This window comes from Myxocyprinus asiaticus, chromosome 41, assembly GCF_019703515.2.
Source record: "Myxocyprinus asiaticus isolate MX2 ecotype Aquarium Trade chromosome 41, UBuf_Myxa_2, whole genome shotgun sequence".
Classification (NCBI taxonomy): Eukaryota; Metazoa; Chordata; class Actinopteri; order Cypriniformes; family Catostomidae; genus Myxocyprinus; species Myxocyprinus asiaticus.
The window spans coordinates 23631173-23655408 of NC_059384.1; the positions used below are offsets into that span (position 1 = coordinate 23631173).

At 36.1% G+C, this 24236-nt stretch overlaps 3 protein-coding genes across 3 annotated transcripts in view; all 3 read right to left on the reverse strand.

Annotated features, from left to right (window-relative positions):
* LOC127431764 (arf-GAP with SH3 domain, ANK repeat and PH domain-containing protein 1-like) overlaps window positions 1-983 on the reverse strand; it is a 126936-nt gene extending 125953 nt beyond the window's left edge. Inside the window, exons 1-2 of the mRNA XM_051682297.1 lie at window positions 847-983; window positions 284-354 (exon numbers count right to left, since the gene is read on the reverse strand). Of these exons, the coding sequence (XP_051538257.1) occupies window positions 284-339 (56 nt within the window). The 5' untranslated portion in view covers window positions 340-354; window positions 847-983. The remainder of the gene's footprint in view (window positions 1-283; window positions 355-846) is intronic.
* Window positions 984-11876: 10893 nt separating this feature from the next.
* On the reverse strand, window positions 11877-17875 carry LOC127431785 (GTPase IMAP family member 4). Its single transcript, XM_051682330.1, has 3 exons — window positions 17747-17875; window positions 15263-16054; window positions 11877-13809 (listed from the first exon to the last, which is right to left on the reverse strand). Exons 1-3 carry the CDS (start codon window positions 17775-17777, stop codon window positions 13784-13786), a joined length of 849 nt encoding a protein of 282 aa, XP_051538290.1. The 5' UTR covers window positions 17778-17875; the 3' UTR covers window positions 11877-13783.
* A 2017-nt stretch (window positions 17876-19892) lies between these two features.
* LOC127431787 (charged multivesicular body protein 4c-like) lies at window positions 19893-23879 on the reverse strand. The gene is made up of 6 exons (XM_051682334.1): window positions 23647-23879; window positions 23092-23533; window positions 21582-21759; window positions 21008-21116; window positions 20430-20556; window positions 19893-20300 (listed from the first exon to the last, which is right to left on the reverse strand). Exons 2-6 carry the CDS (start codon window positions 23336-23338, stop codon window positions 20239-20241), a joined length of 723 nt encoding a protein of 240 aa, XP_051538294.1. The 5' UTR covers window positions 23339-23533; window positions 23647-23879; the 3' UTR covers window positions 19893-20238.
* Between the last annotated feature and the right edge of the window lie 357 nt (window positions 23880-24236).

Sequence of the window (24236 nt, forward strand, 5' to 3'; positions counted from 1 at the left end):
TATTCTATTATATTCTATGTGCAAAAGAAATGTTTGGGAGTCTAAAATGTATATTTCCTATTGACACACTAAAGCTGAAAATATAAATAACCATCTTAAGACAAATGTTTTTGTGAAGCATCATATGTGCCTAAGACTTTTGCACAGTACTGCATATATATCATTCTTTTATTATTTATTGTATAAATGATTATTACAGTATTATTATTACATTACATTTATCAATGTTATTGGTTTGCATACAGTACATCTGATGTATCTTAAAAAAAGCAAAATTTCTTACCGGTTCCATATGGGTTCCTTAGAGGAAAAGCTTAGGCGGGAAGATGAGGATCTCATGATTTGAGGTCGTAGCTTAAATGGAATAAATGCAGATCACAAGGGATGAGCTCTTGCCTTATATACATCTTTTTCTTCCTAACATTTTATTTGTTAATGTAGCAACATTAGCAATGCATATCCTTGACTTTTGTCTAGCCTATTGATTTTAAACAAAAACATAGAAATCACATGTAGACACTGTCAATGATATACAAAAGAAAAGCGATTAAATTAAATTTTCTTTTAATTGTTTCATGACTTTCTGTCTTTATACACCCAGACATGTGTTTTAATTTAAGTAGCTACTGTTCTTCACATTGCCATTATGTGTCAGAGCTACAGTTAGGTACTACTACTTTTAGTGTAAGAATAATAAACATCATTTATTGAACACTTCTCATACAAGTACCAGCTCAAAGTGCTTTACAAAGAAATGAAAAGTAAAATAAATATACAGTAATGTAATACAATAACAATAATAAATATGCCATTATTTTCCACCTAACTACAAACTCGGCTACTCACCAAGATTAATGCAACACACGCTTGTAAAGTAAATATATTCCAGTATTTGTCTCCCTGTGGTTTTCATATTAACCTGAGTCTCTCTGCCATCCTATCTTTGGTGAATTTAATGGGTGTTGGGTTACTATCTGCCTATGGGTCCCTTCTTTGCTTGGGGAGGAAGGGAGAAGTGACCATGTGTGCTGAAAAATAGCCTGTTACAATGGCAACAGGATCCACAATCTAACGGCTCAGGAACTACGGAAATCCAGGAGACCTGGGACAGGAAATGTGAGATCTGTGTAAACATGTGCCTGCTCAAGTGGAATACCCTCACATATATATTCTGCAGCTCAGGAACATTGATATACCACACACACCTATGCAATGGATGGGGAACATAGGGGTAGGGGTAGAATAACTCTTAACGGGCCTGGGGATTACAAACAGGTATTATGTTTCTGTTGCTCATCGTACATAAAAGTGAACTCAAATTTTACTTTTATCCAAAGTGCCTTACAATGCATTTTAGCTTTGCATTTGATCAGTTTGTGTGTTCCCTGGGAGTCAAACTCATGACTTGATGTTGACTATCATGTGAGATACAGGAACATATTGTTTACAGCATTTTTACAAACTGAGCTTTACATTATGCATTATTTATACACACTTGCTTAGGCCTCGATGTTTTTGTTCTTTCATGACAATCATTAAGCTGAATAATTTAGAGATTCATCACACAATCACAGACTATTACAGTACATTTAGTTCCTATTTTATCTAGTTATCAAATTAAGGCACTCAAATGCATGGTTATTTTGTCTCTTTTCCATTCTACAGTGGTTATGTGTCATTTTCCTTTTGTTTCTTTTTTTTTTTTTCTAGTTTGAATGGAAAGAGAGGAGTATTTATCAAAACAAGATGATAACACATCGTCATCAGAAGAGGAACGGCTGAGGCAGAGGGTTCCTGGAACCTGGAAATTTCTGACTGCTTTATTGGGAAGTACCATAGTTATAAGTAAATGTTTTGTCTGTGATGACTCATACTACACTGCATGGAAAACAATTTGACATATCAGTGAAAGCAATGGCATTTCATTACATTATACGGCCAATGCCACTGAGAAGCAATCTGGTGTTTACAATATCTATTGTTATTAAACTACTGAACATTTGTCTAATTTCGTGTAGATTCAGCTTTCTTCTTTGATAAAGTTATTCCATCTTTGCCCTACAAAATATGACAATTTCTGTTGATATCTATATCTCACATATGGTTCTAAAGGAGCACACTGAATGGGCCTCCCGACAATCCCCACTGTCCTATGGGAATTAAATTCCATTTGACAACTGTTCAATCGCTTATCTCAAGGTTTTCAGGGTATGCAGTGTAAAATCTCTAAGCTATTAGGAACTCTACTGGAATGTTGATGGTGCTGTGGAATCCTCATACAATTGTCATCCATACTATATACAGAGAACTGTATGTGATTATATAGAAAGTCAACATATATCAGCTAGACTAGTTTGTAAAGTGAAGCAAGGATGCTCAGATGAAGAGCAAATCACTAATAACACCACCAAATATTGCTGTGTTTGTGGTTTTTATAATCAATACATTGAATGGGTTTACAAGTAGAGTGCTCATGCATTGATTTCAGTATGCCAGCATACTGAACAGTGGAGTGGACAAATTACACTTATGCATTTGGCAGACACTTTTATCTAAAGTGACTTACAGTGCCCTTATTACAGGGACAATCCCCCTGGAGCAACCTGGAGTTAAGTGCCTTCCTCAAGGACACAATGGTGGTGGATTGAACCAACAACCTTTTGTTTACCAGTTCAGTGCTTTAGTCCACTACGCCACCACCACTCCAAATATATCTGGTTTATAACTAATCTGCATTTACAGCACATGCTGAGTACAGTACAGTTTGACATCTGTCGCAGACTGGTATTTTCTTTGTAACGTTTGTCCTTCAGTTTTTATGCAAATTACATTATTATGTTATATATTAGTTCTAGCTTCATTTAAACCTTCTGTTTTGGTGAAAATGTAAAACAGCTGTTAATGTAATAGATACACTTGACCTCCCTTTTGAATATAAACATGAACATTGCCATTGGCTTGTTTTTCACATTAAGCACAGGCTTTAAAAAAACATTTAGTCTGGAAAGAGCACCACATATATATTAATTGTGGTACATATTTTTTACAGTGGTGGTAGCCTTTATCTTTTACAGTTTGAGAAAAGAAAATAATATGAAAATTAGAACACTTACACATTGTATCAGTTTTAAACAAATACAGAATTGTGTTTTTTATTAATTTTTTTTTTAAATATTTCAGAATGTCTGCTTGGTGAAGAAAATATAACATCCACACAAATCTATGGATCAGAATGTCATAGAGACTGAGAAATGGCTCTTTTGACTTGGGCTAGTATAAGCAAACATCTTGCAACCTTTTTGTAATGCCCTAGCAACCACCTAGCAACACCCTTGTGACCACCCAAAACACCCTGACATTGTATATATATATATATATATATATATATATATATATATATATATATATATATATATACAATATAAACAACATGTATCATTTTTTTTTTTTTTTTTACTTATTCATGTATTAACTGAAGTGAAGAATCCAAAGGCATTTGACCAAAAACAAGATTAGTATTAGTTTTTCACTATTTTTAACTCTTAAATGGGTTAGAAATTACCTGCATTTAACAGGTTAATACTGCAAATGAATTTATTCAGGTAAGGGCAGAATAATTTTAAATAATAACATATATTACCTTAAGAGATATATAATGATAATGTTCATCTTAACTAACCTACTAAATTAACAGTTCTATGTGATTATTGGCAATTTCGGTACATTTTTTAGGTTTCCCTACTACCCTGATTGGATAAAAACTAATTTGATAAGAAATGTCACCACCTTTTGGTTTGAAGCAGTAACAGCTATGTTGCAACATTTGAGGAGCAAGTATTTATTTGGAATCGATCAACACAATATGGTTAAACACCTCTCAAGATTATTTCAAAATGACACATATTTTATCACTTTTGTCATGTTCTTCTTGACTGACTCAACTGACTTCAAAAGACGTCAGTGCCATTTGAGATGTAAGATGATGTGATGTAAGTACCATCAAATGGTAGGTGAAGTTTCTCAAGACAAATGTTGTTGTTGGCTTGTCAAAGTCTTGTCTGAAACTTGAAATAGTTTTAAAGGTTTTAAATTTATACAGGCCTTACAGATAGATAGATAGATAGATAGAAAGATATAGATATATTTAATATGTCTTCTGAAGCGATGCAGTCACTTTGGGTGAGATACAGATTATTTTTTACTATTAGTAGTGAAAGTGGAGATATATAGTAAAAAAGGACTTAAATATTGATCTGTTTCTCACCAACACCTATTATATCATTTGTGAAGACATGTATTTATCCACTTGAGTCGTATGGATTACTTTTATGCTGCCTTTATGTGATTTTTGGTCACCATTCACTTGCATTGTATGGACCTACAGAGCTGAGATATTCTTCTAAAAATCTTTGTTTGTGTTCTGAAGAAGAAAGAAAGCCATACATCTGGGATGGCATGAGGGTGAGTAAATAATGAGAGAATTTTCATTTTTAATTAACTATCCTGTTAAAGGTGTTGTAAGGGATTTTAGCCTTAGTCTTTCTAGCAAGACAGTTCAGTGTCAGCCATCTTTGGAAAGCTCTTGGGAGGCTATTTCCAGTCACGCCAGTGCAGCTCTTATCTATTTAAATGGAGAAAGGCCAAAATCTCAAAAATGGATGTTCAAGATTACAATCAAAGAACATATTTCAAATCAGCAATAAAATCTGACAACACTGGTATCATAAATTGTGATTCTTTACCTCATATTACGCTAAAAATGCAATTTTCCCGGCTTGTATAGCTTACACGCGTTCTACAGTTAATTGACAGGCGATGTCTGTATCTAAAAGGTGATTGGCTCTTTTAACTGTAAGGCAGGACTTCTTTTCTACATTCGTTGACCGTTGGGCGCTCAGAGCTTCTTGGTTGAGCGTTCCAATTTCTTCCTTTCATTTTAATAGAAGTGGCCAATCTCTGCTTAATAAACTTTGGCTGTACTAATTTCCACTAGCCACGCCCACTCTTTCCAAAACACCACACATCAGAGGTACCATTGACAGGAATATCCACACAGCTGTTAGTCAATACAGAAAAAAGGCTTATCATAAGTGATGATAATTATATATAAATAAGATATTTTATGAATAACAAAGGTGTGCGTAATAGGCTGCTACAATATAATATGATTCGGTATTAAAACAGAAATGTATTTCTGTTTAAATGACAAAGTTCATGAGTGTGAAATTAGCAGTTTTCTGGGAACACAGGCGTTTGAATTAAATGCGACAGCATTTACTCCTAAACCTTATCGGCATTTAATTAACTTGAAATTGAGGACTCTAAAGATTAATTTATTATTAAATATAAGGGTGTAGATTCGGCTTGAACATGGGGGGTGGGGGGGTTACAGTGTGAAGAATTTCTTTCTTGTACTTGCTTGTTTTGATTATTGGGGGGGTTACCTCTCTCCCATCCCCCCTGGAATCTACGCCCCTGATTACATAGACAATGAAAAGAAAAAGAAATAATTAAATATCTGCATGTAAGTTTACTTGAAGGCTATGTGAAGATAAAGATTTATTATCGAATAAGTAAAGTGTTTTGATTCCCAGGACTGGCTGAGATGAGATGAGCGAACGACGCGGGTTGGTGTGCGCGTGCACTTTAACAAACTTTAATGGAAGAACAAAGTCACCACTGTGTCTCCTGTATTAATAAAATCTTTGCGGTTTAGAGCATGCAGATAAAACACTCTAAAACAGTGTTTCTCAACTGGTGGGTCGCAGGTTTATTCGTACTGGGTCGCGGACAGCAGGGAAAGAACATGCCATGGTCAGGGTTAGGAAGGTTACTTTTAAAAAGTATACCGCTATGATTACAGAATACATACTGTAAAATGTCATTTGTAACGTATTCCGTTAGATTACTCAAAGTCAGTAACGTAATCTAAATACTTTGGATTACTTCTTCAATACTGGCCAATTTTTCACTTGTTTTGACTATAAACAAGTAAATAAAGAAAATTCAATTAAACTTATCTTACTTTAAGAATTTTTTGATATTTTTACAGAAAAACAATATTTAAATTCTCATTAAGAATAAGATTTTTGCAGTACATCTTTGCTCTAATATCAAGGGTCTTACTAGAGAAACAAACGTTATGTTCCAACATGCATTTTCGTCACAGATATTTTGGTTGTAGATTTCTATACAATGTTAAAGGCTACATTGGTTAGCATTTCTTGTAAAAATACCCTAACCTCATAAAAAACATTGACAAGGCGTGTAATCGAGTATTTATTGGATTTATGTTTCATCTGTTAAAGCATTTCTCACTGTTTTCTTGTTAAGCTGTAGAAACATGATGTAGCTCCTTTATTAAATTCCTCAATGATGTCATACCCACCTTTTCACTCACAACAGTATGAACTTGTATGAATGTAACACATCATAAGAAAGTGTTTCACTGCTGTTCGAAAGCTCCTCAGATTGCATCTTTTATATGGATATATGTTTTCCAACTGAATAGTCTAAATATTAAATGAAACAAATGACAATAAAATGCAAAGTAATCTCTTCAGTAACCAAAATACTTTTTGAATGTAACTGTATTCTGATTACCAATGATTTAAACTGTAACTGTAGTGGAATACAGTTACAAGTATTTTGAATTTTAAATACGTAATCCCGTTACATGTATTCTGTTACTCCCCAACCCTGGCCATGGTTCCCCCATTAAAACATTTTAAGCAGCCACCCAAAGGAAATTTAGGACTGCCGAGGCCAATTGAATGATATCTAATACACGCAAAAGGCTTCTCTGCAACGCTATACAGTGCATCCGGGAAGTATTCACAGCGCTTCACTTTTTCCACATTTTGTTATGTTACAGCCTTATTCCAAAATTGATTAAATTCATTATTTTCCTCAAAATTCTACAAACAATACCCCATAATGACAATGTGAAAGAAGTTTGTTTGAAATCTTTGCAAATTTATTAAAAATAAAAAACGAAAAAAATTACATGTACATAAGTATTCACAGCCTTTGCCATGACACTCAAAATTGAGCTCAGGTGCATCCTGTTTCCACTGATCATCCTTGAGATGTTTCTACAACTTGATTGGAGTCCACCTGTGGTAAATTCAGTTGATTGGACATGATTTGGAAAGGCACACACCTGTCTATATAAGGTCCCACAGTTAACAGTGGATGTCAGAGCACAAACCAAGCCATGAAGTCCAAGGAATTGTCTGTAGACCTCCGAGACAGGATTGTATCGAGGCACAGATCTGGGGAAGGGTACAGAAAATTTCTGCAGCATTGAAGGTCCCAATGAGCACAGTGGCCTCCGTCATCTGTAAATGGAAGAAGTTTGGAACCACCAGGACTCTTCCTAGAGCTGGCCACCTGGCCAAACTGAGCGATCAGGGGAGAAGGGCCTTAGTCAGGGAGGTGACCAAGAACCCAATGGTCAGTCTGACAGAGCTCCAGCATTTCTCTGTGGAGAGAGGAGAATTCCAGAAGAACAACCATCTCTGCAGCACTCCACCAATCAGGCCTGTATGGTAGAGTGGCCAGACGGAAGCCACTCCTCAGTAAAAGGCACATGACAGCCCACCTGGACTCTCAGACCATGAGAAACAAAGATTGAACTCTTTTGCCTGAAAGCGTCATGTCTGGAGGAAACCAGGCACCGCTCATCACCTGGCCAATACCATCCCTACAGTGAAGCATGGTGGTGGCAGCATCATGCTGTGGGGATGTTTTTCAGCGACAGGAACTGGGAGACTAGTCAGCATCGAGGGAAAGATGAATGCAGCAATGTACAGAGACATCCTTGATGAAAACCTGCTCCAGAGCGCTCTGGACCTCAGACTGGGGCGAAGGTTCATCTTCCAACAGGACAAAGACCCTAAGCACACAGCCAAGATAACAAAGGAGTGGCTCCGGGACAACTCTGTGAGTGTCCTTGAGTGGCCCAGCCAGAGCCCAGACTTGAACCCAATTGAACATCTCTGGAGAGATCTGAAAATGGCTGTGCACCGACGTTCCCAATCCAACCTGATGGAGCTTGAGAGGTCCTGCAAAGAAGAATGGGAGAAACTGCCCAAAAATAGGTGTGCCAAGCTTGTAGCATCATACTCAAAAAGACTTGAGGCTGTAATTGGTGCCAAAGGTGCTTCAACAAAGTATTGAGCAAAGGCTGTGAATACTTATGTACGTGTTTTTTTTTTTGTTTGTTTTTTTTTTTTTTTAATACATTTGCAAAGATTTCAAACAAACTTTCACGTTGTCATAATGGGGTATTGTTTGTAGAATTTTGAGGAAAATAATGAATTTAATTCATTTTGGAATAAGGCTGTAACATAACAAAATGTGGAAAAAGTGAAGCGCTGTGAATACTTTCCGGATGCACTGTAGTTTCGCTGTGCGATGAAAGCTTGTTTTTCACGCGAGTGTATGAACAACTCGCCAAAGATCTGCTCTAATGTACTGTATCTCTGGCATGGATTCTAGTTAGAATTTTCTAGTTTAAATCCATATGAATTCAAACCTCTCAAACAGGCAGCCCCGACATTATAAACAGCAGTGAGGTGGGACAGAGAAACACTGTGTTATGCGCCAACATAAAGTTGTTGTTTTTCTTTTAACATTTCTCATCATCACCCTTACAAAAATGTTTCACGAGTACAGTACAGCAGTAACAGTAGCCTGTGCTCAAATGTCATTGCATTGTATATCTAAGTTCAAGTAAGGGCTTTAGGACCTCCAAGACCGGTGGACATATTATGAATAAAGTTTTCCTCCTGTGTAATAGCCTATGTTCTGTTAGAATGATGTTTAATATTAGGAAATAAAATGGTTAATAAATATAATGGGCTCATATAAATAAATATGCTCATCAACTTTTAAAAGGGGGGAGAGAACGTCCTTCTACTCAATTCTGACAAAACAGAGGTACTAATTACTGGACCAAAAACCTCCAAAAATAAGCCGCTAAAATATAGTTTCACTCTTGATGGATGTACTGTTATGTCATCTTCTACAGCGAAGAACTTAGGTGTTATATTTGATACCAATCTGTCCTTTGAAAATCAAATTACCAATGTTTGTAGAACAGCATTCTTCCACCTCAGAAATATTGCTAAGTTACGACACATGCTCTCTGTTTCTGATGCCGAAAAACTCATTCATGCATTCTTGACCTCAAGACTAGATTACTGTAATGCATTACTGGGAGGACGTCCAGCAAGTTCAGTAAATAAACTTCAATTGGTTCAAAATGCAGCTGCCAGAGTGCTGACTAGAACCAAGATATATGATCATATTAGCCCAATTTTATCGTTGTTACATTGGCTACCAGTTAAATTTCATATTCATTTTAAAATTCTGTTAAATATATACAAAACTTTGAATGGTCTAGCTCCACAGTACTTAAGTGACCTTCTGACACGTTCATTACGATTAATTCTGGCTTGTTAATAATTCCAAGAATATCAAAATCCACAAAAGGAGGTAGATCCTTTTCATATTTGGCTCCTAAACTATGGAATAGTCTCCCTAACACTGTTCGGGATGCAGACACACTCACTCAGTTTAAGTCTAGACTAAAGACTCATCTATTTAGCCAGGCATACACCATAACCAATTTATCCATCAACTCAAAATTAGGCTGCTTAAGTTAGGTCTGCCAGAACCAAAAACATCTATCATGATCAAACTATGCAAATTAAAAGAAAATGTGACCCATGCATGCAGGATCCATTAAATTCAGGTTTTGTACTTTACTTTGGTGGATCACCACTTAATGTCCAGTGTGAAACCTGGGTCCCAAAGCAAAACCAGATGAACCACTAGAACCACTGCTCTAAAGAACTTCTCATGTCCGGGAGCGACAGTGTATCATTGTGATGAAGTTCCTATGCAAATAAGTCTGCACGACATTACTTTTGTTAAACATTCCGTCACTGTATGCATTATTTTATTTGTCCAGAAATTATAACATTACTTACAACAAGATTAATATTACCAGTTGTACACACATCACAACAAAAGGACAGGCATTGCCTACATTGCAATATTTAAGAGACGCAAATTTCTCAGTGCATCCCCTCATTTAACAGACCAAGGAGAACCAGAAAGCCAGATGATGTTTGAACACGAAGCGTGCACCATTTCCTCAAGCAGAGCTGCAGCTCTGCAACTTCCTTTAGCTCGACACGGTGCAGTGGTTGAAGCTGACGCCTTGCTCCAAAGAGTTCATTGATTTGGGCAACTCTAACACGAATCATCCCTTTAATCACAGCACTGAAAACAGAGTAGGTGTCGCAACAGTCAAAGACGTCTATGTAGCACGTTTACATGGGCCAACAAATAAAAAGAAGCACAATATCAATAGCAGCATCGATATTCCCGGTGGTTAAGGTCATCAAGCAACCAGAAAGAACTCCCATTATCACACTTTACACTAAATGCCATATGAAACATAGTAACCTGAGGTATATTCATTTAATTGGGGGATGTATTCGTAGACTCTCAAACATTATATATGTTTCTTTCTTTGATTAAGATTTGCAAAACATTCCTGTTGTATTTACAACAATAAAATAAACAGATCAAACCACAGCTGTCATCTGTCACCTAAGATTTCATTCTTACTGATAGTAGCACCTGGTGGTCCAGGCTGGTAGCGCATGCTAATTGTCAGCTAAAAAAAATTACGTTTTTTTACAAAATCCAAAAATTTGGGAGAGAATTTTTATGTATTTTTTTTTTTTTTTTTAGAAAAAAACTAAATAAAACAACTGTAGGCTCAGGAAGGCACAAAGACACAGTGTGTTTCAGGGATAATTTCACAGTGCTGTTCAGGGCTTCCGTAGTTCACAATGCATTAACTAAACAAATACAACTGTTAATGTAAACAATTTACTACTATATGTTGAGTAACAGTAATCAAGACTAATAAATGCTGTAAAAGTATTGTTCAATGTTGGCTCATGTTAACTAATGTAGTTAACTTATGTTATTACATGGGTCACTGGAATACTCGATTCTGATTGCTCAATGGTGCCATCTAGTAGTCTGATACTTCTGAGTAACAACCGTGCATCTGAGAATTGCGAGTCATCATTCCTACTTCTCGTGTCACTCCGCGATCTCTACAAGTAAGCTAATAAAATAATTTAAACTCATATCATGTCCATTTATTTGGCAAGTAGTCTTGTAATACGCTGGATAATGAGCAGTCAGTCATTACACAAAATAAACACCACCAGAACTTCGACGCAAACCAGAGGTGGAATTCAGTTGTTCAGCGATTTTTTCTTCTCACATAATAGCATAATTTCAACGTAAACTATTATTTAATGCCCATTTATTTATTCATTTGGTTAGTGACCATGTAATAAGCAGGATATGTAGTCAGCCAGTTATCACAAAATAAACTCCTTTAGGGTGACACAAAACCTGATCACCCTTTTGGGTTTATTTTGCAATAACAATCGGCTGACTGTACGTTATCTCTTACTTAACGAATACAACCGGTACAGCAAGATTTAGGAGCATTACTTGATGCTAAATAGAAATATATATATTACTGTATAAATAAATGTTACAATACATTTTCTAAACATGTCTGTTATTAACAACACATTAAATAATTATTAACATTATATTTATATTATAACAATTGGTGGTGCTAGATATCATCATGCTACATAAAGGAAACAATTTGGGGAAAATGGTCCTTATGTGACCCATTCTTTTACGTGTTGAGGTTAAAAGTCCTCCAAAAGGTATTTGACTGCATTACAGTCCTAGACACAGCAGTTATACTGTCACTTACAGTAACCGGAAAACGTAATCAATAATAAGCAAAGATCACACAGACATCTGGTAGAGATTTTATGGCTTTCGGAATTTTCAGCACATCTAAAAAGGAAAGCAATCATGTCAAGTCAAATATAATTAATAGCAGAATACACATTTGAGTTTTACATGAAATTGGTTTCTTTCAAGCATGAAACATGTAATTTCATTAGATAAAAACAGTGATGACATTTAGAGTGCTAAAACAAGGACAGCTATGTAGTCTCAATCAGAGTAAGAAAACCATTTGTAACAATTTACTGTATATTGACTGGAGAGCTCTTTGTTGAAAAGTAACAGTACAGAATGAGATTTAAAAAAATGGCAAACACATCTGTGAAAGAAAACATCACAAAATGTCAATCCTAAAACAAGCATAAATCAAGGCATGAAAACACTTAATGTTCTTATTGAATAATACAGCAATAACAATATTTTTACAAAAACATCGATAGACATTTATAAATGTGCTTTCGGAAAAAAAAAAAACAACTAGGGACATATCTGAAACATCAGCAAACAGTGATGAGACAAACTGGAAATTCTTGTTCAGTATGATTTTGAACTATTTATAAAGCCAACTACCACTGTCACCAATAAGTCACCAATGTAACTAATTCAGTTATTACAAATGCAACAGACACTTAGGGGTGAATTCACTAAACAGTTGCACCACTTTTGTGTACAGTATTTGAGCATAAAAAGCTGCGTCTTATTCACCCGCAATCTAGCTTTAGCAGAGGCAATCAACGCTGAAATTGCGCTGAATCTTGACTATTTAAATACATTGTCATTGTCATTCCTTTTCGTGCAACCACACCTCCTTTCTATGTAAATCTGACTCATTATAGGTTGCGCTTCATTCACAAAGATTGCAGGCGCAATTATCTTTCATCTGCCAGGCGCTATTATCTTTCATCTGGCGGTAAGATGAATGTTATTTAAAAGAGATGTTTGTGTACATTTTATATCGATAATTTTAGCAGTAATTCATCAAATAATGATCAAATGATGGAGAAGAGTGTTATAACCTGGCATACATCCAGATGCGCAGTGTAGTCAAGCGCACTTCAGGCATGTTTATTGTTTAATAAGAGATGATTCAGTTGTCTGGATCACAGTGATGCTGTACAGTCCCAGAAGGGTGTGGTAGATTGCGTTGGTCTGCTGCATTTATGCTATAAAGTGTGTAACTCGAGTTATATTGATCTAATCCCTCTTTGATCAAAGTACTCATACACACATTACTTCCACAGACTGTCATTGGAAAAAAGCAAACACATGTCAGAGTAATGGCGGCAGAGCATCATTTGCTAAGACAGGATTGGTCAGAATCGCTGTTAAGGCGGGGCTTTGCGAAGGGTCAATTAATTCATAGTGAATCCCCCCCTAACAGAATCTCTAACAGTTATTAGTGCATTAGTTTAGGCATTTTTACAGGCTATCATGTTGTTTTAAATTCATTACTGCAAATAACTAATAAGTGGGGAGTGTTTCTCTCAAACTGATGACTCCATTACCTCAAGAATTTTCTCAAAAACTGCTTCAATACCACGTAAATCCTGATTAGCTAACCTTTTGACCCACTGTGTTTCTAGTACACAGTAGTATTGATATTTGTATGAAATACCATCATTACAAATGCTTTCAATTAGTATAAGGTTGTTCTACTGATTTACTAACACTATTGGAACTTATAATGATTATAATTCCTAGTTATGTTAGTTACAGTATGTTAAATTCTGTAGGTTCAGAAGTATTAGCCTACAGGGATACTGTAAACCCTACTGTAAACCCTAACACAGGAAGCTGCTTGGATTGGTGGATTGAAGTCAAAGACATGTGGGTATTTTACCAATAATTTAGGCACTATTAAATTCAATTAAATTGAGGTAACAAACACAGCAGAACTGGAACAGTCTGTACGTTATTAGTCTCTCACTCCTTCAACCAAACCTGCAGAAAAAACAAAGACATGAGATTATAAAAAAAGCTTTGTTACAGTGCTATTCTGAACCATTTAAAAAACAGATTTGGTAGAAAATTTCCACTTCTTTTTAAATATATTCTACATACACAGCAATTTTAAGTATGTAATACATTGTCCAATTTATGACATAAGATGATTATGGGGGGAAATGAATACAAGTCTCATGAGATTTTGTATAACCAGTCCTTTCTCATCCTAGCACAAAAGATACTATGAGAATCATCACATAATAGTTTGTTTTAGGTAATTAAGGTATATGATTGGTCTGCATGATATTGTATGATTTATTCATTCATGTGTTTAGTTTATTTGGTTAGTTTTAGTTTTATTGTGATACAAGGTTTTACCTGCATGCCATTATTAGTGTTCTAGTACTAAAAGTGCGGAGGTTCTATTGTTCTTCTAAGGATTATTATTATTATTATTTTTAAGAAATAGAGTAAGTGTGCATCTCTGTGTCACTGTGTGTCATTAGCACTGTGTATATTAACTGATATGTCCAGGAACATGTTCCATCACATGATCGTTAAATTAAATTGAAACCGGAGCACTTCGCATTCACTATCAAAATTTATATTTGTTCATTTATACTTTAGTGGAAGTTTGCCGCGAGCCTCTGCTGACGGCGTGCGCATCAGAGCGCTGAAAATTTCACGTGCTCTTGCAGACAGGAGCTGCTCCTCTGGTTGACGTCCGCAGTGTGTCTAAGTGATGCTCAGAGTTCAACTCTATGACACACATACGCACCATTCATGGCATTTATACTGTATATTTGCTTAAAATTCCCTTATTTGGGCATTAAAATATGATTGGAATTTAAAAAGCATAATAACCACGATCAGACGATTATTTAATAATCGCAACAGGCCTAGTTAAACCAAAACATTGATTCGTACATCGCTGAAGTTGCACATACAGTACATAATAGGGTTTTAGATGCTGTCAATGAGTGCATTTACATGCACAGCAATACGCTGATAACTATCAAAAATCAGCTTATTTAAAAAAATTGACATTTACATGAGATTTGAAGTCATTGCATTATTCTCTACTTTTTATGTCAAAAAGTAAACAGGCAAACGCACAACACTTGTGCACATTGGCTAAGCTGGTAAGAATGTCGATAAAGGCGTTTGCAATGCAAAATCAGGATAGTGGGCAAAAAAACGATGTGTGCCAGTCGTATTTTTGCTTAAACCATTAATAAACTTACCCCGATAAAAGAAAACCGTTTAAGGCGTTTGCATGACCTTACACAATGTTGGCTTATTAGACATAATCAGTGCATATAAACACTCTCAATACATTGATATTGTACATTCCAGTTTCTATTCAAACGTATGAAAATGTATGTGTACATTTAATGTGTGAATGTGAAATAAATCACCCTGACAAAACAGTGATTGGACATTAACTCACTCTGTGGAGGGTTGACGTCCATGGTGCGTAGTGAGTTACAGGAACCATTCTGTTTGGGTCTCGCACCCAGCTCTCGGTTCTCTTTCACAGCATTGGTCTTCAGATTCTCATCCTGCAACGGACTCTGAGCTTGACTTTGTGTTTTAGTTTCATCTGTCTTAAGGGTGAAGTAACCGCCTTCTTCAGCCACTATCTTCTCGATCTTCTCCATTAGCTGGGGCAGCTGTGGGTGCTCGCCAAAAATATAGTTATTGATGACGTGGTACCTTTTTTTACACTTGTCCACCACCCACTGAAGGTCACGACCTTCCCTTCGTATATGTCTTTCTATGGACCTGTCCTTCAAAACCTCCGCCCAGGTGAACACCACCAAGGTGTGCTTCCATATGTCCTCCCCAAACAGCACCAAGTTCTCCTCGATACGAGCCCGGTCCGTTTCGGTGAACATGCCCACAGGTATAACTAGCAGGAACGCATGGGGTCCTGGTGGGCACATACTTACACTTCGGACCATCTCCTGTTGGTAATCCCCTGGTGTGGTCTGGGCTGAGAACCAGCCAGGTGTGTCTACAACCGTTACCTTACGCCGATCCACCTCAGTTTCACGTTTCACGCAGAATTCAGCAGCACGTTCCAGACGGAACTCCTCACGTCCCAGGATGGTGTTGCCGGTCAGGCTCTTACCTGGCCATCTCCAGCCCAGCAGGATCAGGCGGAGCTCAGGAAGACGGATTGCCTCTCGGGCAGCTGCCGCCAACCGCTTCTCATCCTCAGGGTCGAGCTGGTCATCGGCTGGTGGGCACAATTACATTATTATTATTTTTTTTTTCTCCCAATTTGGAATGCCCAATTCCCACTACTTAGGTCCTCGTGGTGGCGCGGTTACTCACCACAATCCGGGTGGCGAAGGACAAGTCTCAGTTGCCTCCATTGCTGAGACCGTCAATCCACGCATCTTATCACGTAGCTCGTTGCGCATGACACCACGAAGACTCCGCATGTGGAGGCTCATGCTACTCTCTGTGATCCACGCACAACTTACCACGTGTCCCATTGAGAGCAATAACCACTAATCGCGACCACGAGGAGGTTACCCCATGTGACTCTACCCTCCCTAGCAACTGGGCCAATCTGGTTGCTTAGGAGGCCTGGCTGGAGTCACTCAACACACCCTGGATTCGAACTCGCGACTCCAGGGGTGGTAGTCAGCGTCAATACTCACTGAGCTACCCAGGCCCCACACAATTACATTATTAAGGGCATCACTAAGTAGTTTCTATGAATGTTACATTTTACAGTACACAACCAAGAGTCAGAATTGTCAGAATAATTCATATGCCAGCAGCCAAAGTATGTGTTCAATTATTGATATGGATTTTAATAATTAATAGGCCCATTAATCGGCCAATTCTAGCTGACATTATCCGCATCGGGCAATAACCATGCTCACTAAGATGATCAATAGAAATGTAAGTTATTTATTCAATTCCAAACTTTAGAGCCTTGTCAGTGAATTATAAATGTTTTATGTTTTCAATCTTTGTGTTTCTGTGAACATCTCATATGTCATCATTAATTTGTATTATGTGCATATTGGTTATACGGCACCCTTCTCTGTAGATATCGCCATCAGCCATTGCAAAATCCATATCAATCAACAACTAATTATAGTCATTTTAATAAACCCATATTTATTGTAATATTTTGATTTGATAGGCTATAATTTTACTGTGAAATTATAGCCTAAGTAATTTGATAAGAATTTGTATACAATTAAAACAAGTTATTTATTCTATGTAAAATGTGTTAATACAATACATGAAAAGGTTTAATTTTTTTTTTTTTTTTAAGTAGCCTACATTAAAAGGTACACCATAATGTTACATACATTAGCCTAGTTGTTGATAGCTAGACTGGATTTGTTGCTAGAATGGTTTTTTCCTAATGATGTAAGCTCTGAAAGTATTGGGTGTCTCAATTAGAAATGTGATCTTATGACATCTAGTTTCTCCTTAAGGCTTGTGAAACTTCCAACTAGGAGGAAATAGATGATCAAAAGCTTTTTAATAGAATAGATACATTTTCTTTAACTGCCAAGCCCCATTAGAAATTAAAGTCGTATCTTCGTTCCTATAAAAACGTAATATACTTTATTTAACTTTAAACCGGCCTTTAACCTTAAAGAACACTGAGTGATGGACTAAATGCGTTTCTATGTAAAATACACACGTGTGAATGACACTTTTAGAAAAACATAAGCTGATAGCAGAGTCAGTGTTTTTGAATAATTCATTTGTGAGGTTTATAGTATGTGAGAGTGTCTGTTGTCACTTTATTCCACCTGTAAGCGTTATACCTGCCCGTTTTAGAGCAGCGGAGACGTGTCACATTCACCCAACACACGCGCACGCACCGGCTTGAGACAAATAAAAGTACAACAGCTGCCTTTTAAAGAAATATACATGAGTATAGTTTGGCACTTACCGGATGAATGTGATGATCTATCTGAGTTCATGTCGGTACTGTATCTGTAACTTTTACTCGAGTCAGTGATATGGTAGAAAGTCAAAGAGAAGGATTTCCTGCTTTAAGGGCGGGAGGTTTCTGCGCGCGTGCTCACAGAGAGCTCACGACGCCACCTAGAGGGAGACTTTCAACATGAACCTTTTCCTCAACGACCAACTATCAAAACTACAAAAATTACAATGACGCCATTTTTTTTCGTGTAGAACTAACTTTGTATTCTTTGAGAAGAACCTTAAAACAACTTTGTACACGTGATTTTTCAGTACTATCAATGTAAAATACATCACTGCACAATTATACTACAACAGTTCTTTTATTATTATTATTATTATTATTATTATTATTATTATAAGGGATGGCAAAGCCTTTTAACACATAGCCTATCCCTTTTTAACCTACACCTATATATTTTTTAAACTAGTGAGAGGAATTATTAGAAAAAGAATATTCTGGGTTCAATACAAATTAAGCTCAATCAGCTGCATTTGTGACATAATGTTTATTACTACAAAAAAATTATTCTGATTCATCCCTCATTTATTAGCAGTAAGGAACTTACTGGAAGTGAATGGGGCCAGTCCATAAATACTAAAATACACATAGTTTCAAAAGTATAGCAACGAACCCTATCTGTGTAAAGTTATATCCAATACTGGGATTACAGAGTTTCATGACAACAGTTGTAATATTGGATATAACTATATACAGATAGGGTTAATAAGTGATTTTGAGACTATAAAATCATGTTAACATGTATATGGTTTGCATCTTGTTGCTATAATTTTAAAATGCATATTTTAGTGTTCATGGACTGGCCCCGTGCACTTTCATAGTAAGTGCCTTACAGTACAGGTTTTTTTTTTTTTTTTTTGTGGAAATAAACATTATGACACAAATGCTGTTAATTGAGCTGAACTTGTATTAAACCTGGAGCATTCCTTTAAAATTAACTAGTCCCGTAGTGGCTATTAGCTATTACAATAGTTTAAAAGGCCAATTTGTCTCGAGCGTGACTGGTGTGCGTTTTCCATTCCCCTTTTTGATTTATAACTAGTAACACCTATAAGACATTCAAGCAAATAAAGCAAATAGTTTTCCTAAAATCCTAAGTTGTGAAATGTTAAATAATACCAAGATATAGAAAGCCAGATTTAAAAAAAAAAAAAAAAAATAAAACATTTTTAGTTTTGGTTATTCATGTTTTTGAGACTTTACATCTGAAATGAGCATAATTACAGATTAGCATAATTCATTCTGATTCAAAGTAATGGCCAGCATCATCCAATCACTGCCAACCATGTTAAAATAAAATTATACATTATAAATTCTGAATCTATGTACTGATTACCATTGTCCCATCTCTGAAAAACATGTTGAGTGGTTCAAACATGATCTGCAGCCTGAAATAGAACTTATGTTCGGATTTGAGAAGTGAATGCACTTAGCTGCATAGAGAGCTATAGGATGCTCCCTTGCCCCCTATTTAGTGAATGACTTAACTTCCAGTGTGCTGTCTGTCTGCACTGGTCTCAGAGCAGCTCGAAATGCACCCTATAACACCATATAAATCCTCTGAAAGCAAATTGTTTCTGCTTTTGGATGCATCCATTGATTCTCAGTGTGATAATGCACAATAAATATAGGCGTTCGAAGGAAAAAATGCGCTGAAGTACACATTAGTGTACATTATGTTTAGCAATGTGGCGTTTCAAGATTAATCACTCACATTTTAAAAATGGCATATCGGATGAAACTTGAGACTCTAATCTTTTGACTCAAACAGGTTTCAATGTAAAAACTTTAAAATTATGCATTGCATAAAACGAAGCCAAAATACAATGTCCACACATGTGTACACGGAGATCGCATGAGGGTGTAAAAACCATTTTTAAATAAATACAAGTAATTTTATAATCGCTGTTACTGGCAAAAGTCTAAAAGACACAGGTAACTAGAACTATGTACATATGACATGCCTATGTGTATGTCAAAACCTTTGACGTACTGTAAACACTTTACATTACTGTAAGCACTCTCCACATTCTAGTCTTTTTGTACTTTTCTGTTAAGCAAATAATTCAATCATCCAGTGATATGTAGTTAATATCAGTTTATTTTCATCCAAACTGCACTATTCGACATTTACATTTAATTAAAAATAAACAGTTTATGATCCTTCATTCATAAAATTCTGCTACTAGTATTTACACAAAGTTGTCTCCAGAAAAGTAATCCTTCATTTTAAAGATCAACTCACAGATATAACAATATAAATACTCAGCTTCATGTCTCAACTTAATTTCTCTATTTAAAAAAAAAAAAAAAAGTTCTAACAGTGTGACACAAATTCTTGGCAGTGCATGTCTATGAATTTGAGAATGCATATATTTGTGCAAGAGAATTAAAAGTAGAAAAGTGAAAAGAGAGAGAAAGAATGTGTGTACTGCTCTCTAGGAAGCCCAGGAAGCCAACCTCCTCATATCATGATCATCCTCCGTTCTCTTCTTGGATGCTAAAAAAGTGAAGAAAAAAAATCATTTAAAATAAAATAAAACAAAGAAACAATAGTTTAGATTTAATTTGTGCAGTAAAAATTGTCCTTTTAAGGGTTTCCAAGGGTACGAGTACTTCAAGTACATACTTGCACGGTGGCTTGGTCTTGTGCTGGGTAGTTTGGTTGTTGGAACACTTGGTAATCTGCTCATATTTTTCATACTTTCTTCTAGTTCTTCCTGTTCCAACTCTGCCAGTTCTGCCAACAATTCATCCTTTAAAGAATGAGAGAGATTATTTTTTAACTAGATAGGTTAAGTCTCTTAAGACAAACTTTGATATTGGCCTGAAAAAGCCTTGTCTGAAAGTTTAAAATAGTTTTTAAAAACAAAATTAAACATTTAAGGATATGTATGTATGGATGTATGGATGGATGGATAGATAGATAGATAAAACAGATTAAAGGCATTGTGTGGGTTTGTTTACATTTGAATTTCTGACAGTTGGAGTTTGAATTCATGAACATTCCGTTGACTCATTTGAACATTCTGTCAATGCAACCCAAGTCAGAACAGTCTGAAGGTATGTGCCAAATTTGGTGTTAGTAGATTTTGGCCTTGGTTTAGGGATTTTGAAAAAACCCTAAACCCTAACGGGTGAAAGAACTATTAGAAGTCAAGTCTGTGCTCATGAAATGTAAACACAAATGAATGCTGACAATCATACCTCATCAAACTGGTCACCAAAAGGTCGTGAGATGGCATCACTGATCTCCTGAGCTACTTCCTGCTGTTCTGTAATGTCCTGCATGAGGGAGTCTATCTTATCCAGATCTCTAAATAGAGCGAGATTTGCTGATCCAGTGAAGCAGTTAGCACAGCACAATGCTACCTATAAGTAAAACTAAATACTACTGATATGCCTGCCTAAAAAGAACATAATTTTAAAAATACCAATAGAATAGAACAGAATAGAAAAGAAATTGCCAATCATCTTGGCCCAAAGGAAACTGTTAAAGTATGTTATTAATATGATACTAATATGTCAATGACCATTTTTGCAATTGCATTAATTTTAATGGCATATTCTATCTTACCAAGATAACTTTTAAGAGAGTGCACATATTGTTTTGTGAATTCAGCAAGTAAAGATAAAAAATACAAAGATAAGATACAAATCAAGCACTATGCAATAGTATATAGGAATGTAACAGTTCAACAATCATAGCACTATCAGGATAAGCAATGATGAGTTATAGTGAATGATTGATAGTGTGAAGAACAGAAATGATGACACTCACATGTTCTGGTGAACCTCTTTGATGGCTTTGGCAGCGTAACCCATGTTCTTCAGAACCTCCGTGTTTGTGGTGGCGTTCTCCAGGGCCTCTCGCTGGAACTCAATGGTGGACAGGGTCCCATCGATCTGCGTTAACTGCTGCTCGAAGCGTTTCTTCCTCTTAAGAGCCTGAAGTGCAGCTGAGAAAGAGATATGATGATCACCATTAAAGCCAATGTTAACATCAACACTGTCAAAGCAATGCATCTTAAGGAATATTCCAGGTTCAAAACAAGTTGGAATCGAATGGGGCCAATACGTAAACGTTAAAATACCTACTATTACAAAAGTATAGCCACAAGACATAAACAATATGTGTGTTAACATGATTTCAGTGTGATAAAATCGCTTACCTTTTCTGTGTAAATTTAGAGCCAATTTTACAACTTTGTTGCCATGACAATGTAACGTCAACAAACCTTAAAATGACTGTAAAAATTACGATTTAACATCTTTACAGCTAAAAAAAAAATAATAAAAAAAATACAATCTTTTAACAATCTACAAAAAGTTTTAACAGAAGAATTACTATGTGTTTTTATAAAATTATAAGCTTCACAAAAACTTGGCCGCATTCACTTCCACTGCAACTTCGATTTTTGATTTTTTTGGCAAAATTATTTTTTGTGGTAATCAACATTATGCCACAAATACTGTCGATTGAGCTCAACTTGTACTGAACCCAGAATATTCCTTTCTCATCTCAACAGTATAATGTATCGTATTGTTGTTGTTATTATTATCAACATCAAACATTTCAATGCAAAAATGAAAAACAGCTGACTTAGTTATATTTTATATATATATATTAAGGATGAATACTGTTGATCATATGAAACATGATCAGCTGCATTTTAAGTAATTTTAAATTCTATGTACCTTTTAGACCATTTTTATTTTCTTATCTCTCATTTTCACTAAATAAGACAACAAAAGAAGCTGAATCAACATGGCTTGTGAACAAGAAAAGATATGACATTTAAAACACTATTATTCAGCTTAAAAAATAAATAAATAATTGACAAATTGAAAGATCAGACAGTAAGCCTAAAAAGTCAACTGGAAATATGTGCAGTTAAAATAGATCTCCATATCTCCAAGACTTAAATTTGATACATTTTAATTCTTTAAATGAAGAGAATTTGTTGGTATGTGTACAAAAGGAAGATCTGAAATGCGGAGTGGCCAGCTGAGCAGCATGTTTTTGGTGTAATAGGGCGTCACTCCATATAAACAAAACCCATGTTTCACTGACATGTTTCAGTTGGGTGTTGTTACACTTTCCAGATGTAGATCATTTCACTTTTAAAGACAGATTATGTAACAGGTTGCTATCTCAATGTTTCTTGCATTTAGCCTACAACTGATATAAAAATTATTTGGTGTAGGAAAAAGATATCTTAAGACTGTAATATATACACAAACATGTTGGATCATCATCATCATCATCATCATCATTATTCCTACTGTACCTCTTTTGTTTTTGGTGCCATTCTTCTTGGCAATCGTGATCTCCTGCTCGATTCTGCTCTCCAGGTATTGCTGTTTTTTAGTTAACATCGCCTCTGTCTCTCTCAGTCTGTGGATGGCCTCCTGGGGTGCTGGACCAGACCGGGACCGGTGGTGCCGAGATCTAGAGCTTGAATCAGATCCAGAACTAGAACTGGGTCTGGACGAGCTTGAAGAGCTCACTTTAAAAATCTTTGAAATTTTACTCATTTTTAAAGGTTTTGCTTTAAATCACAGTTAAAGATGCTGCTGGTTCAAAATACCAGGTAGATTCAGGATTCCGAGGAAAATCTTGACAGTCTACTTTTCAGATTCAACTCAAAACACCGATAGGCCAACCCCTCTCTTCCTGAAATTCAACACCTGTGTGCGAACTGCCCAGGTAAATTGCTCCACAGTTGGTCTCTGTAAGACACGCCCATAAAAACAGAACAAGAGGGTACGCGGAATTAAACGTTTGCAGGGTAAACTTCGACAGCGGTGAATGGGAGATCACAGCAGATATTATTTTCACTTACCCATTTGCTCCAAGAGCAAAATAAAAAAATCCACTATTACATATGAATAACTTTCCAGAAGAGGAAGAAAACAGAGCGGTGGATTAAGACAGTAAAATGGGAGAAGATGCCAAATTGACTGTCACTCTCTCAGCAGCTGTAACCCACTCGCAGCTGTGGTAATTCATTTTTTAAAGCGAATTCCAGGGTAATATAACACAAATAATAATATTATAAACTTACACTCAATATAAAAAAAAAATAATATAAAAAAGTTTGTTAGATTTACGCTGCTAAATAAGGCGGAAACGCGTCATCACAGCGTGCGTCACAAAAGGGGCGTGACATATCGGCCCGGATGTTGTCTCTTATTGGTCAGGCAAGAGGTCTAAATGATTATCTATTATGTATTTTTACTTCTACGGTTTGTCAGTTTCATTATTCAGGTCTATAATATTGTCCAAAACGCGGTTGAAGAAGCACGTGGATGTTGTTATCACGTGGTACTTACTTTCAAGCCCTGGTCAGGATCGACCAGTCACCATCGTTTGCCAGATGCCAATTAATATAATTAAAAATATGATATCTTAAGTTTACAAATATCTGCAATA

What these genes read in the sequence shown, in the direction of transcription:
- LOC127431787 (XM_051682334.1), bottom strand. Translation starts at nt 23,338, where the DNA reads ATGAGTAAAATTTCAAAGATTTTTAAAGTGAGCTCTTCAAGCTCGTCC. An exon ending in AAAGAGGTTCACCAGAACAT is followed by an intron (nt 21,117 to 21,581) that starts GTGAGTGTCATC and finishes CGCTCTATTTAG; the next exon opens with AGATCTGGATAAGATAGACT. An exon ending in TTGGTGACCAGTTTGATGAG is followed by an intron (nt 20,557 to 21,007) that starts GTATGATTGTCA and finishes CATTCTTTAAAG; the next exon opens with GATGAATTGTTGGCAGAACT.
- LOC127431785 (XM_051682330.1), bottom strand. Translation starts at nt 17,777, where the DNA reads ATGAACTCAGATAGATCATCACATTCATCCG. An exon ending in TAGATCATCACATTCATCCG is followed by an intron (nt 16,055 to 17,746) that starts GTAAGTGCCAAA and finishes TGTGCCCACCAG; the next exon opens with CCGATGACCAGCTCGACCCT. An exon ending in GGACGTCAACCCTCCACAGA is followed by an intron (nt 13,810 to 15,262) that starts GTGAGTTAATGT and finishes TTTTTTCTGCAG; the next exon opens with GTTTGGTTGAAGGAGTGAGA.